This window comes from Pristis pectinata, chromosome 11 (genome assembly GCF_009764475.1).
Source record: "Pristis pectinata isolate sPriPec2 chromosome 11, sPriPec2.1.pri, whole genome shotgun sequence".
In the NCBI taxonomy this organism is placed as follows: Eukaryota; Metazoa; Chordata; class Chondrichthyes; order Rhinopristiformes; family Pristidae; genus Pristis; species Pristis pectinata.
The window spans coordinates 3,435,125-3,450,054 of record NC_067415.1 but is presented as its reverse complement, the minus strand read 5'-3'; the positions used below and the strand labels follow the sequence as shown (position 1 = coordinate 3,450,054).

The 14,930-nt window shown below is 48.6% G+C and overlaps 1 protein-coding gene across 1 annotated transcript; it reads right to left on the bottom strand.

Moving 5' to 3' along the window:
- Positions 1–10,906: 10,906 nt before the first annotated feature.
- Positions 10,907–12,537, bottom strand: waif2 (Wnt-activated inhibitory factor 2). Its single transcript, XM_052025717.1, has one exon. It carries the CDS (start codon positions 12,527–12,529, stop codon positions 11,654–11,656), a length of 876 nt encoding a protein of 291 aa, XP_051881677.1. The 5' UTR covers positions 12,530–12,537; the 3' UTR covers positions 10,907–11,653.
- Positions 12,538–14,930: the final 2,393 nt, after the last annotated feature.

The following is a 14,930-nucleotide window of genomic DNA, read 5'->3' as shown; positions in this document are numbered from 1 at the left end:
AATCCTGGCTGTGGATTCCCCTGGGTGCTCCGGTTTCCTCCCACATCCCAATGATGTGCAGGTCAGTGGGTTAATTATAGAGTCATAGAGCAATACAGCACAGATACCGGCCCTTCGGCCCCACCAGTCCATGCCAACCACGGTGCCCACCCAGCTAGTCCCAATTTCCTGTGTTCGGCCCATATCCCTCCAAGCCCCACCCCTCCATGTACCTATCCAAGTGCTTCTTAAATTATACTGTTGTACCTGCCTCACCCACTTCCTCTGGCAGCTCGTTCCATATACTCACCACCCTCTGCGTGAAAAAATTGCCTCTCTTTCCCCTCTCACCCTAAACCTATACCCTCTAGTTTTGGACTCCCCTCCCCTGCGGAAAAGACAGTTATCGTCCACCTTATCTATGCCTCTCATAATTTTAAACATTTCTATAATTGGCCACTGCAAATTGTTCCCAGTGTGGTAGAATCTGGGGGGAGCTGATGGGGTTGTGGGGAGAATAAAATGGGATTAATATGGGATTGGTGTAAATGGGTGGTTGATGGATAGCACGGACTCTGTGGGCTGAAGGGCCTGTTGCCTTGCTGCATAATTTAACATCTTTCTTGATGTCAGTTGCTCAGTCATTGAGGATGTTTAATCTTTAGAAGCCCTGTGAATTGGTGAATGAGGTGAATTCTTAACTGTTCCCCACTCAGAGGCAATTAGGTCTGGCAATAAATTACCAGAAGGCTTCGCATCCTCTGAACAATTAACAATAAATAAATTGGTAAATTGGTTTATTACTGTCACATGTACTGAGGTACAGTGAAAAACTGTTTTGCATGCCACCCATACGGATCATTTCATCACATCAGTACATCGAGGCAGTACAAGGGAAAACAATAACAGAATGCAGAATAAAGTGTTATAGTTACAGAGAAAGTGCAGTGCAGGCAGACAACAAGGTGCAAGGCCATAATGAGGTAGGTTGTGAGGTCAAGAGTCCATCTTATCGTACTGGGAAACCATTCAATAGTCTTATAATAGCGGGATAGAAGCTGTCCTTGAGCCTGGTGGTACGTGCTTTCAGGCTTTTGTATCTTCCGCCCGATGGGAGGGGAGGGAGAAGAGAGAATGTCCGGGGTGGGTGGGGTCTTTGATTATGCTGGCTGCTTTACTGAGGCAGCAAGAAGTGTAGACAGTGTATACAATAATCAAGATATTCCACAGATTGGGCACCTCTCTGAGCGGCCAGACCCTGTTCCTGTGGATCATTTGCTTCCCTACTTATTTAACTTTAAGGACGCAAGAGGGTATTTGAAAGGTTAGAATTTGTCACCCATCCCTAATTGCCCATGAACTAAGCAGTAAGACCTTGGAGAGCATCATAGAACTGAGAAATCAAGGGATACAGGTACATAGTTCCCTGAAAGCAACAACACATGTAGACAGGGTGGTGAAGGTGTTTGACACACTGGCCTTCATCGGTCAGGACACTGAGTACAGGAATTGGGAGGTCAGCTGTACCAGACGTTAGTGAGGTTGCTCTTGGAGTATTGTGTGCAGGGTTGGTCACCCTCTTATAAGAAAGATACCATTAAGCTGGAAAGAGGTTTATGAGAATGTTGCCAAGACTCGAGGGCCTGAGCATTCTGGTTCTGGTTGCACAGCTACAGGAAGGATGTCTTTAAGCTGGAAAGGAGGCAGGAAAGATTCATGAGGATTTTACCAAGACTGGAGGGTTTGATTTATAAGGAGAGACTGGGACTGCTCTCCCTGGGGCGAAGGAGGCTGAGGGGTGACCCTACAGAGGTTTATAAAATCATGAGGGGCATCGATAAGATGGATAGTCAAAGTTTTTTTCCCAGGGTAGGGGAGTCCAAAACTGGGTAGGTTTAAGGTGAGAGGGGAAGGATTTAAAGGGAGCCAGAAGGACAACTTCTTCACACAGAGGGTGGTGGGTATATGGAACGAGCTGCCAAAGGAAGTGGTGGAGGTGGGTACGATTATGATGCTCAACTTGGACAGGTACATGGATAGGAAAGGTTTAGAGGGATATGGGCCAAAGGTGGGCAAATGGGACCAGCTTCGATGGGAGTCTTGGTCAGCATGGACCAGTTGGGCCGAAGGGCCTGTTTCCGTGCTGTATGACTCTGTGACTCACTGTTTCTCCTGCTCAAATTCTTCCACCAATTACTCTATCCCCTGGTTTTTGACCTCACTGCTAAGGGAAATTAGCCTTTCCTATCTACTCCATCAAGGCCCCTTGCAGTCCTGTGCATCTCCCTCCAGCCTGCCCTGTTCCAGAGAAAAGAACTGCAGCCTAAATAATTTTTCCTGGTAGCTACAATCCTGGCAAGCTCTTTGTAAATCTCCTCTGTGACCTCCTCGTCACGACTTTCCGGTAATGTGCTGACCACAAAGGCAAACGCTTTTCTAAGACAATTTGGATGTCTGCCAGTGAGTATCTTGAGCTCAAAGGCAGTAAAATCCAGATAATTTTAGATGCTCCTCCAGGGACCTCCAGATAATCCAAGGAATCTGTGTCTCAATGCTTCTAACAGTGGCCAAAGGCAGGAGTGGCTCTGGGGAGAGCGCAGAGATCTCCAGAGGTGAGGCAAGAAATACCAAGGCACATTTTATTCAGCATCATACAGCACGGAAACAGGCTCTTCGGCCCAACCGGTTCATGCTGACCAAGATGGCCATCCAAGCTAGTCCCATATTTGGCCCATATCCCTCAAAACCTTTCCTATCCATGTACCTGTCCAAGTGCCTTTTAAATGTTGTTAATTTACCTGCCTCAACCACTTCCTCTGGCAGCTCGTTCCACATACGGACGGCCCTCTGGGTAAAGGAGTTGCCCCTCAGGTTACTATTAAATCTTTCCCCTCTCACCTTAAACCTATGCCCTTCTAGTTCTTGATTCCCCAACCGTTCACCCTATCTATGCCCCTCACGATTTTATACACCCTGATAATATTACCCCACAGTCACCTACGCTCCAATGAATACAGTCCTAGCCTGTCCAACCTCTCTCCATAACTCAGTCGCTTGGGTCCTGGCAATATCCACATAAATCCCCTCCGCACTCTTTCCAGCTTAGTGGCATCTTTCCTACAGCAGGGTGACCAGTGAGGGATAAATAGACAGACTGGGTCACTCTTCAGAACAGGCAGTGAGAGGTGACATATGGAGGTCTGTAAAATGACAGAAGGTTTTGAGGGAGAATGTGGAGGAGAGGACGTAGAGGCCGTCAAGTATAAGATGGTCACCCAGAACCCTACCAGGGAATTCAGGAGAGCGCTGAGAGTGTGAAGCTCGCTTCCACAGGGAGTGGAACCACTGGCATTGTGCCAACTAATGTCCAGATGAAGGGTCTCGACTGTCCCTCCGCCCCCCCGCCCCCAGAGATGCTGTTCAACCCACTGAGATCCTCCAGCATAGAGTCATAGCACAAAACAGCTGCGATACAAGCCCTTCGGCCCAACCAGTCCATGCTGACCAAGGTTCCCACCCAGCTAGTCCCAATTTCCTGCATTCGGCCCATATCCCTCCAAGCCCCGCCCCTCCATGTACCTCACAAGGTCACAAGATCACAAGACAAGGGGACAGAAGTAGGCCATTCGGCCCATCGAGTCTGCTCCTAAGAAAAGGGGAAAAAGAAAAAAGAAATGAGAAATGGGGGGGGGAGTCTGCTCCATGAGCAAAGAAAAATTATTCTAACCACAATTTCCAGCCTTATCCCCATATCCCTTGATACCTTGACTAATTAGACATCTCTCTCCTCCTTAAACGCCTCCAATAATCTGGCCTCCACTGCCATCCAAGTGCTTCTTAAATGACACTGTTGAACCTGCCTCACCCACTTCCTCTGGCAGCTACCTTGTTGTGACCTTGCACCTTATTGCACTGCACTTTCTCTGTAGCTGTGACACTTTACTCTGCACTGTTACTGTTTTTACCTGTACTACCTCAATGCACTCTGTACTAACTCAATGTAACTGCACTGTGTAATGAATTGATCTGTACGATCGGTATGCAAGACAAGTTTTTCACTGTACCTCGGTACAAGTGACAATAATAAACAATACCAATACCAATACCAATACCATTCTCCTACGTTTCAAGGAATAAAGACCCAGCATCTTGTGTGTTCCCCAGATTCCAGCATCTGCAGTCTCTTGTGTATCCAAAGACAAAATATCAATTCACTCAAGCCCGTCAATGGGAGGCCATCCAAACCCCCAACAACGTACACAGGCCAACATCCATCGGGGCTATTCTCACCTAGAAACAGGCCATACTGCCCAACCAGTCCATGCTGGTGTTTATGCTCCTCACCAGCCACCCTCCCCTCTTTCCCCATCTAAACCTATCAGTGTGACCCCCCCCCCCACCCCCACACCTTCCCACTCAGATGCCTGTCAAGCAGGCACAGCAGCGTAGCGGTTAGCGTAACGCTATTACAGCGCCAGCGACCCAGGCTTAATTCCGGCCGCTGTCTGTAAGGAGCTTGTACGTTCTCCCCGTGTCTGCGTGGGTTTCCTCCCACATTCTAAAGACGTACGGGTTAGGAAGTTGTGGGCATGCTATGTTGGCGCCGGAAGCGTGGCGACACTTGCGGGCTGCCCCCAGAACACTCTACGCAAAAGGATGTATTTCATTGTGTGTTTAGATGTACATGTGAGTAATAAAGAAATCTTATCTTATCTTGCCCCTACAAGAGGTATACTGGTTGAACTGCTGCACTAGTAACCCAGAGCATAGGTTCACAAACCAGAGACCCAGGTTTAACTCCCACCACAGCAGTTTGAAATGTAAGTATGAGTAATAATTTGCCATTTACGGGAGAGTGGGTGGGTTGGATGGGTTGATGCATTTCAGGAGACAGGCTTCCAAGTAGGAATGTGAGTTCCAGAGAATCTCTGGAATTCTCTGGCCCCAAGACTGGTGGAGGCTAGATCATCAGGCATATGGCATGCTTGCCTTTGTCAGTCTGGACATTGAGTATAAAATTCAGGAAGTCACGTTGTAGCTGTATAAAACTTTGGTTAGACCGCACTTGGAGAATTGTGTGCTGTTCTGGTTGCCCCATTACAGGAAGGATGTGGAGGTTTTGGAGAGGGTGCAGAAGAGGTTCACCAGTTCACCAGGATGCTGCCTAGATAAGATAAGACATCTTTATTAGTCACATGTACATCGAAACACTCAGTGAAATATATCTTTTGTGTCAAGTGTGCTGGGGTCAGCCCGCAAGTGTTGCCACGCTTCTGGCGCCAACATAGCATGTCCACAACTTCCTAACCCGTACGTCTTTGAAATGTGGGAGGAATCTGGAGCACCCGGAGGAAACCCACGCAGACACGGGCAGAATGTACAAACTCCTTACAGACAGCGGCGGGAATTGAACCCGGGTTGCTGCCACTGTAATAGCATTACGCTAACCGCTACACTACCATGCCTGGATTAGAGTATTAGCTATAAGGAGAGGTTGTACAAACTTGGGTTGTTTTCTCCCAGGCATCGGAGGCTGAGGGGAGACCTGATAGAAGTTTATAAAATTATGAGAGGCATTGATAGGGTAGACAGTCAGTCTTTTCCCCAGGATAGAAAAGTCAAATACTAGAGGGCATGCATTTAAGGTGAGGGGGGAAAGTTTAAAGGAGATGTGTGGGGTAAGTATTGGTGGGTGCCTGGAACGGGCTGCCAAGGGTGGTGCTGGCAGCAGATACGATGGTGAACAGTGGGGTTTAGATAGACACGTGAACAGGCAGGGAGTGGAGGGATGCGGATGATGTGGGGGCAGATGGGATTATCATAATGATCGTGGTCAGCACAACCCTTGTGGGCCGAAGGGCCTGTTCCTGAGCTTTACTGTTCTCCGTTTTATAGACTGAAATGAAGAAGGACCTGCCAGAGAAAGTGGTTGAAGCAGGTACAGTAACAGCATTTGGACAGGTACATGGATAGGAGAGGTTCAGAGTGGAGGTAAATGGAACTACCTCAGAAAGGCACCTTGGTCGGCATGGATCAGTTGGGCCAAATGGCCGTTTTCTGTGCTGTATAACTCAATGACTCTTATGACTCTGGGAGGAGTCTCGAGGGGAGCTAGAACATCAGCATGAACTGATTGGGCCAAATGGCCTGCTTCTAAGCTGTGAGGATCCCTCTAATGCATTCTGTCCTGTGTAGGTTGTGGAGGGAGATTTGGTCTCCCACAAGCAAGATGAAGATGAGTGAATTGATATTCTGCCATTAGTCTGACACACTGCCAATGATACACATTGAAGATTTATGGGCTGGGGTGAAGAATGATGCTGAGTGCATCTTGCAATTGCTTTTGGCACTCTGAGGGTCTTGAAGTTTAGATTAGCTGCTAGAACAGTGTGAATGATAGCTGATCCTTGCTGCAGAACTGTCTGATGTATAACTGCTTTCTGCAGATCAGGCATCATTGATGACAGCCTTGATTGTAGGTGTTCCTCAATTCTTGCCAGAGGCAGTCAGTTCATTTTGACTAATGCTGAATTAGTTTTCTGGCCCCAGACTTAAGCATTCCCTCAAATTTGTTCTGCCACTAAACACAGGAACACAGGAAAATAGGAGCAGGAGGAGACCACTCGGCCCCTCAAACCTGTCCCACCACTCAACATGATCACAGATGATCTAATGATGGCCTCAACTCCTCTTCTGTGCCAGTTCCCCATCATCCTCAATTCCTCGATCTTTCAAATATTTACCTCAAGTAAATCTAATAGAACATAGAACAGTACAGCACAGGAACAGGCCCTTCAGCCCATGATGTCTGTGCCAATCAAAATGCCAATTTAAACTAAACCTATCTGTCTGCACATGATCCATATCCCTCCATCCCCTGCATGTTCACGTGTTTGTCTAACTGCCTCTTAAACACCACTATTGTATCACTATCAAAAGAAAAGTTTTTCACTGTACCTCGGTACAAGTGACAATAATAAACCAATAGGTAGTGCAGCAGTTAGCGTAACACTTTACAGCGCCAGCGACCCAGGTTCAATTCCGGCCGCTGTCTGTAAGGAGTTTGTACATTCTCCCCGTGTCTGCGTGGGTTTCCTCTGGGTGCTCCGGTTTCCTCCCACGTTCCAAAGACGTACAGGTTAGGAAGTTGTGGGCATGCTATGTTGGCGCCGGAAGCATGGCGACACTTGCAGGCTGCCCCCAGGACACTCTACGCATTTCACTGTGTATTTCGATGTACATGTGACTAATAAAGATATCTTATCTGCGATCCTCTGGCAGCCCGTTCCAGGCACCCACCACTCTCTGTGTAAAAATTTGCCCCTCACATCTCCTTTAAACTTTCCCCCTCTCACCTTAAATGCGTGCCCTCTAGTATTTGACATTTCTACCCTGAGGAAAAGACCCTGACTGTCTATCCTATCTGTGCCTCTCATAACTTTATAAACCTCCATCAGGTCTCCCCTCAGCTTCTGATGCTCCAGAGAAAACAACCCAAGTTTGTCCAACCTCTCCTTATAGCACATACCCTCTAATCCAGGCAGCATCCTGGTGAACCTCTTCTGCACCCTCTCCAAAGCCTCCACATCCTTCCTGTAACGGGGCGACCAGAACTGCACACAATACTCCAAGTGCAGTCAAACCAAATTTTTATACAGCTGCCACATGACTTCCTTCCTGACTCTTATACTCAAGACCCCGACCGATGAAGGCAAGCATGCCCTACACCTAATGATCTGGCCTCCTTCCCTCTTGCAGGCAGAGAGTTCAAGAGATTTACTATCCTCTGAGACCCTTTCTACACACCTCTGCTTTAAATGACCGTCCCCCTTACTTTGAAGCTATGTCCTTTTGTTTGTGAAACTCCCACTTGTGGAAACATCGCAACATCCACCGTGTCAAACCCCTCAAAGTCTTTTAGGTTTGCATAAGGTCACCCCTCACTCTTCTAAACTCCAAGAGGTTGATTAAGATTCTGTTTTATCTCAGTCCACCTTCTCTGACACAGTACCTCCGGGATGTGAGAGTAAGAACGTAATTGAGAGTAAGAACATAGATGCCACGGCCAAGAAAGCTCACCAGCGCCTCTACTTCCTCAGAAGGCTAAAGAAATTGGGGTTGTCCCCTTTGACTCTCACCAACTTTTACCAATGCACCATAGGAAGTATCCTATCTGGATGTATCACGGCTTGGTACAGCAACTGTTCTGCCCAGGACCGCAAGAAACTGCAGAGAGTTGTGGACACAGCCCAGTGCATCACGGATACCAGCCTCCCCTCCTTGGACTGTCTTTACCTCTCGTTGTCTTGGTGAAGCAGCCAGCATAATCAAAGACCCCACCCACCTGGGACATTCTCTCTTCTCTCCTCTTCCATCGGGTACAAGATACAGGAGCCGGAGGGCACGTACCACCAGACTTAAGGACAGCTTCTACCCCACTGTGATAAGATTATTGAACGGTTCCCTTATATGATGAGATGGACTCTGATCTCACAATCTACCTTGTTGTGACCTTGCACCTTATTGCACTGCACTTTCTCTGTAGCTGTGACACTTTACTCTGGACTGTTACTGTTTTTACCTGTACTACATCAATGCACCCTGTACTAACTCAATGTAACTGCACTGTGTAATGAATTGACCTGTACGATTGGTATGCAAGACAAGTTTTTCTCTGTACCTCGGTACAAGTGACAATAATAAACCAATATCAATACCAATACCAATAAGAATTAGGAGCAGGAGTAGGCCATCCAGCCCTTTGAGCCTGTGACACTACTCGATACGATCAAGCTGATCTTCTAGATCTGCACCTTTCCTGCATTATCCCCATTCCCTTAATATCCAGAAATCTATTGTTCTCAGTTTGGAATGAACTCAGTGACTGAGCATCCACAGCCCTCAGGGGAGAGAATTCATTGCATGGTGCAGAAATTTCTCCTCATCTCCTATTCTGAGACTCAGACCCCTTGTCCTTGGGCAGGTTGGTTAGGTCCTGGGTGCAGTTCTGGTTGCCCCATTACAGGAAGGATGTGGAGGCTTTGGAGAGGGTGCAGAAGAGGTTCTCAGCCAAAGGAGATACCCTCCCTGCATTCAGTCTGTTGAGCCCTGGAATAGTTTTGTAAGCTTCACTGTGAAGCTTGGCAGTACCAAAGCAGTATTTAGGAAGGTACAATCATAGAACCATGGCACACAGATACAGGCCCTTCAGCCCACCAAGTCCATGTGTCCTTCAAGCACCCAGTCACATCAATCCTAAACTAATCCAACTTTTATTTTCCCCACATTCCCATCAACTCCCCTCAGATCCAGGTGAGGCCACACTTGGAATATTGTGTTCAGTTTTGGCCGCCCTGCTATAGGAAAGGTGCCATTAAGCTGCAGAGAAGATTTATGAGGATGCTGCCGGGACTCAGGGGACTGAGTATTGGAGAGAGGTTGAGCAGGTTAGGACTTTATTCATTGGAGCGTAGGTGACTGAGAGGTAACCTTATCAAGGCGTATAAAATCATGGGGGACATAGATAGGGTGAATGCGCTCAGTCTTTTTCCCAGGGAAAGGAAATCAAGAACTAGAGGGCACAGGTTTATGGTGAGAGGGGAGAGATTTAATAGGAACCCGAGGGGCATCTTTTTCACCCAGATGGTGGTCAGTACATGGAACGAGCTGCCAGAGGAAGTGGTTGAGCAGGTATATTTACAACATTTAAAAGGCACTTGGACAGGAACATGGATAGGAAAGGTTTAGAGGGATATGGGCCAAATGTGGACAAATGACTAGCTTAGATGGGTGTCTTGGTCAGCATGGACCAGTTGGGCCGAAGGGCCTGTTTCCATTCTGTATGACTGTGACTCATATAGCATAGAAACAGGCCCTTCAGCCCATCAAGTTCTTGCCAACATCAAGGATCCATTAACACTAATCCCATTTAATTCTCCCCACATTCCCACCAACCCCCACTCCACCCCAGATTCTACCTCTCGCCTATACATGAGGAGCAACTTGCAGTGGGCAATTGACCTACTAACCTGCACACCTGTGGGAGGTAAAAGGTGAACCCAGGGGAGACCCACATGGTCACAGGGAGAACGTGCAAACTCCTCACAGACAGCGCCGGAGGTCAGGATTGAACCCGGGTCTCTGGAGCTGTGAGGTAGTCAATCTACCAACTGTCCACTAGTGTCTCACACAGGGAGGGTCCTTCAAGGTGTGACTCCCTACCTAGTGATGGACACAGCAATGACATAGCAGCCGTCAGTCTCACACACATATCCCATGGGATCTGTCCCGTTCAAGACATCACTTCTTTCCTGGGGGAATCCGATACCACGCTAAGGATCTTGGGGAGGACTCAGTCTGGGTGCCAGCACTGCACACAATGACGTTTTACAACAGCTAAGTGGGTAATGTGCAATGTTTTGGCAATGGTTGTTAGTACCTAGTACAGAGCACTGAGGGTTGTACACACAGCTCAGAACATTGGGGAAATCAACCTCCCCTCCATGGACTCTGTCCTGCTGCCCCAGTAAAGCAGCCAACATAATCAAGGATCCCACCCACCCAGGACATTCTCTCTTCTCCCCCCTTCCATCGGGCAGAAGATACAAAAGCCTGAAAGCACGTACCACCAGGCTCAGGGACAGCTTCTACCCCGCTGTTATAAGACCATTGAACGGACCCCTGGTAAGATAAGATGGACTCTTGACCTCACAATCTACCTCGTTATGACCTTGCACCTTATTGTCTGCCTGCACTGCACTTTCTCTGTAGCTGTGACACTTTATTCTGCATTCTGTTATTGTTTTCCCTTGTACTACCTCAATGCACTGATGTGATGAAATGATCTGTATGGACAGCATGCAAAACAAAGTTGTTCACTGGACCTCGGTACATGTGACAATAATAAACCAATTTACCAATTTAACAATTTACCTTATAGAGCACTGAATATGTTGTAACAAAAGGTAAACTGATCTTACAGAGAACTATGATGCCAACACAAAGCACATTGGGATATTCCAGTGTGTTTAGGATGGTGCTAATGCAATGCAGAACAACGTTTTAGTGTTTTACGATGTAAATGAAGATCTTATAGCATGCTTTACAATATTGTTAACACTGCCTCACTGTGCTTTCGCCATACTGTTTATAAAATCCAAATAGGTACCTTATGGCATGCTTACGATGTTGCTAAAGCCAGCTGAGATTGTGCTTTCAATCTTAATAGGCAAGAAATGGTGATCTTACAGTGTGGTTACTGTGGTACTAACAAACCGACAAGTCTTACAGTGTTCTTACCGTGTTGTTAACACAAACTGAACAGATCGTACAACATGCTTAAAATGATGGGAGGTGCTAACAGAACACAGAGGAGATTGTATGGTTATTTTGACTAAGACAAGACAAAGGTTGTGCAACGTGCTTATGATGTTGTCTACATGGGGGCAAGCAGAGGGTATAGAGAGACTACAGTGCATAATAGTCCAGCGACACTGCAGCTGAAGGGTTGCATTGGATGTTCCTACTTCTATAGAGAAGAAAGGTGCAAAGTTCTACCTTAGCACAAGCATAAAGTTTGTAGCTGTCATTCTGATTCAACTTTCCTTTAGTGACCGCAATGCACTTGGAAGCCGTACTGGGTAGGGCAAGGGGGAACATCGCTGGCATCAGCGGGCTAGACCACAGCTGAGACACTGGCCACCCCAGGCTCAGAGTCGTGCTCGTATCTGTACTCGTAGCCCTCCATCTGATCACGGCAAGCTTCACGGAAGTTGCTGGCCCATCGCTTGATGCCTTTCCTGTTGAGGTAGAGGACCATGAGGAAGGTGGCTCCAATGAGAGCCAAGACGATCCCCAGGAAGACGTAGGAGGCTGCGTCGGCTTCCGGGCATTTGAAGTCTTCAGCTGTCAACTGGGTGAGGAGGGTCCCATTCAAAGGCTGTGGGCAGTGGCAGGTCATCTTCTTCTTGTCACCAACCTGGGAGGTGTTCTTCAGCCACAGGTACATGGGCCACAGCTGGCAGTCACACACAAACGGGTTGGAGGACAAGTAAACTTTGAGGCTGGGGTGTTGCTGCAGCCAGCTTGTGGTCCTTTCCCCAACCCTACCCAACAGGTTGTCCCTGAGGTCCAACATCTCCCACTTGGGGCTGGTGGGCAGATCTTCAGGGAGGTTTCTCAGCTGGTTCCCAACCAGTTGGATCTGGGTGAGGTTGGGGAGGTGTCTGGGGTCCAAAGCTGTCCAGAGCTGCTCCGCGGGCAGTTGGTGGAGGGCGCGGTTCATGCACAAGGTGTGTAGGAGGGAGAGATCACGAAAAGCGTCGCTGGCGATGGAGCCCAGGGCGTTCTCGCTGAGGTTCAAGGTCTTGAGGTTGGACAAGCCTTCAAAGGCGCCGGGTGCAATCCTTCGGATGCAGTTACCCTGGAGGTCCAGGGTGTCCAGCAGAAGAAGTTCTGAGCCGTTTCCAACGACAGCTGCCTCCCCCAGCACCGGTATGGTGTTCCCAGCCACGATCAACCTCTGGGTGAGAGGGGGGATCCCCCGCGGCATCTGGGTCAAGTTGGAGACCCTGCACTCCACCCACCCCGACCCGTCTGTGCACCGGCACCCTGAAGGGCATGGGAAGACTCCAGGGCAAGACATCACCACAGCGAGGAGGGCGAGAGTCAGACACAGCCTCCGGGGTCCGAGGATACCTCGCTGCCCATCCCACGGGTGACACATCCTCCAGACGTCCGGGGGAGCGACTCACAATACGGCGAGATCACCCGAGCCTCCTCACAGCCCAACTGCAGCCGTCTAACGGAGCTTCTCAAACGCCTGATCGATCCATTTCACTCCCCAGTTCCAGCTCCTTCCATCCGGATCCACACCCCACCCCAACCAACCCCCTCCCCAAACCCCCTCACCTCGCACCACAGAAAGGATTCCCAAGTTCCCAAATTGCTGTGTCCAAGGACGGGACGCTTTCCTTTGCCGGCTCCCCAGTGCGCTGCTGTTACAGTGACTGCGGCTGAGTCCCCATCTCTTCCCCAGAGCCACACATCAGAACTACTCCGTTTCCTTTTCAATTGATTCACAATTCCCCTGATGCAGGTCCTACAGATTTCATCAGAGGAACATCTGAGAGACTGCTGGTAAATCACAATCTGACACCGCAGAGACAGACCATTCGGCCTCTCTGTCCTGTGCTGGTTGCCCCATCTGCACCACTCTACAGTGTTCAGTTCTGGTCGCCCTGCTGCAGGAAAGATGCTATTAAACTGGAAAGGGTGCAGAAAAGATTTACAAGGATGTTGGCAGGACTTGAACATAGAACATAGAATCATAGAACAGTACAGCACAACACAGGCCCTTCGGCCCACAATGTTGTGCCGACTTTTAAACCTCACCTAAGACTGTCTAACCCTTTCCTCCCACATATCCCTCTATTTCAAATTCCTCCATATGCTTATCTAGTAATCTCTTGAATATGACCAATGTACCTGCCTCCACCACCACCCCAGACAGCATGTTCCATGCCCCAACCACTCTCTGGGTAAAAAACCTTCCTCTGATATCTCCCTTGAACTTCCCACCCATTACTTTAAAGCCATGCTCTCTTGTATTGTGCATTGGTGTCCTGGGAAAGAGGCACTGGCTGTTCACCTTATCTATTCCTCTTAATATTTTGTACACCTCTATCATGTCTGCTCTCATCCTCCTCCTCTCCAAAGAGTAAAGCCCTAGCTCCCTTACTCTCTCCTCATAATGCATACTCTCTAAACCAGGCAGCGTCCTAGTAAATCTCCTCTGCACTCTTTCCAACGCTTCCACATCCTTCCTATAACGAGGTGACCAGAACTGATGAGGCGACCAGAACTGAGGGACTGAGTTATAGGGAGAGGTTGGACTTCATTCCTTGGAGCGTAGAGACTGAGAGGTGATCCTATAGAGGTGTATAAAATCATGAGGGGCATAGATAGGGTGAATGCACTCGGTCTTTTTCCCAGGGTTGGGGAATCAAGAACTAGAGGGCGTAGGTTTAAGGTGAGAGGGGAAAGACTGAGGAGGAATAAACACAAAATGCTGAGGGAGGACCTACCTTCCCCCCTCACCTGGAATCACCTGTCACCCACCATCCCGTGCTCCTCCCCCACCCTTTTATTCCGGCTTCCCTTCCAGTCCTGATGAAGGGTCTCGGCCCGAAACGTCAACTGTTTATTTCCCTCCACGGATGCTGCCTGACCTGCTGAGTTCCTCCAGCACTTTGTGTGTGTTGCTCCAGATTCCAGCATCTGCAGAATCTCTTGTGTCTCAGATTTAAGAGGAACTTGAGGGGCAACTTTTTTTGCTCAGAGGGTGGTGTGGGTGTGGAATGAGCTGCCAGAGGAAGTGGTCGAGGCAAGTACAATAACAACTTTTAAAAGACAGTTCGACAGGTACATGGATAGGAAGGGTTTAAAGGGATCTGGGCCAAACGCTGGCATATAGGACTGGCTTGGATGAGCATCTAGGTCGTCATGAACCAGTTGGGCCGAAGGGTCTGCTTCTGTGCTCGGTGACTTGATGGCTCTATCTCCCCCCACTCCATCTCCCTCCTTCTCCTGGCTCCCCCTTAAACCTGTCTCTCTGCTGTTCCCCTCCGCCTCTCCCTCTGGGACCGAGCCCCACACTCACACTGTTCCCCTGGAGGAAAGGGGTTTCTCCAGAATTCCCAGCTGGATTTATTAGGGACAAGAAGTTTGAGGCTGGAAGAGCTCTGAGCGGGTCAGGCAGCATCTGCGGACGCAAAGTGCAGAGGAGATTTACTAGAATGTTGCTGGGTCTTCAGGAGTTGAGTTACAGGGAAAGATTGAACAGGTTAGGACTTCATTCCTTGGAGCGTAGAAGAATGAGTGGAGATTTAATAGAGGTTTACAAAATTATGAGGGGCATAGACAGAGTAAATGCAAGTAGGCTCTTTCCACCT

Excerpts from the sequence above, each read along its gene's own strand:
- waif2 (XM_052025717.1), bottom strand. The coding sequence starts at position 12,529 with ATGCCGCGGGGGATCCCCCCTCTCACCCAGAGGTTGATCGTGGCTGGG.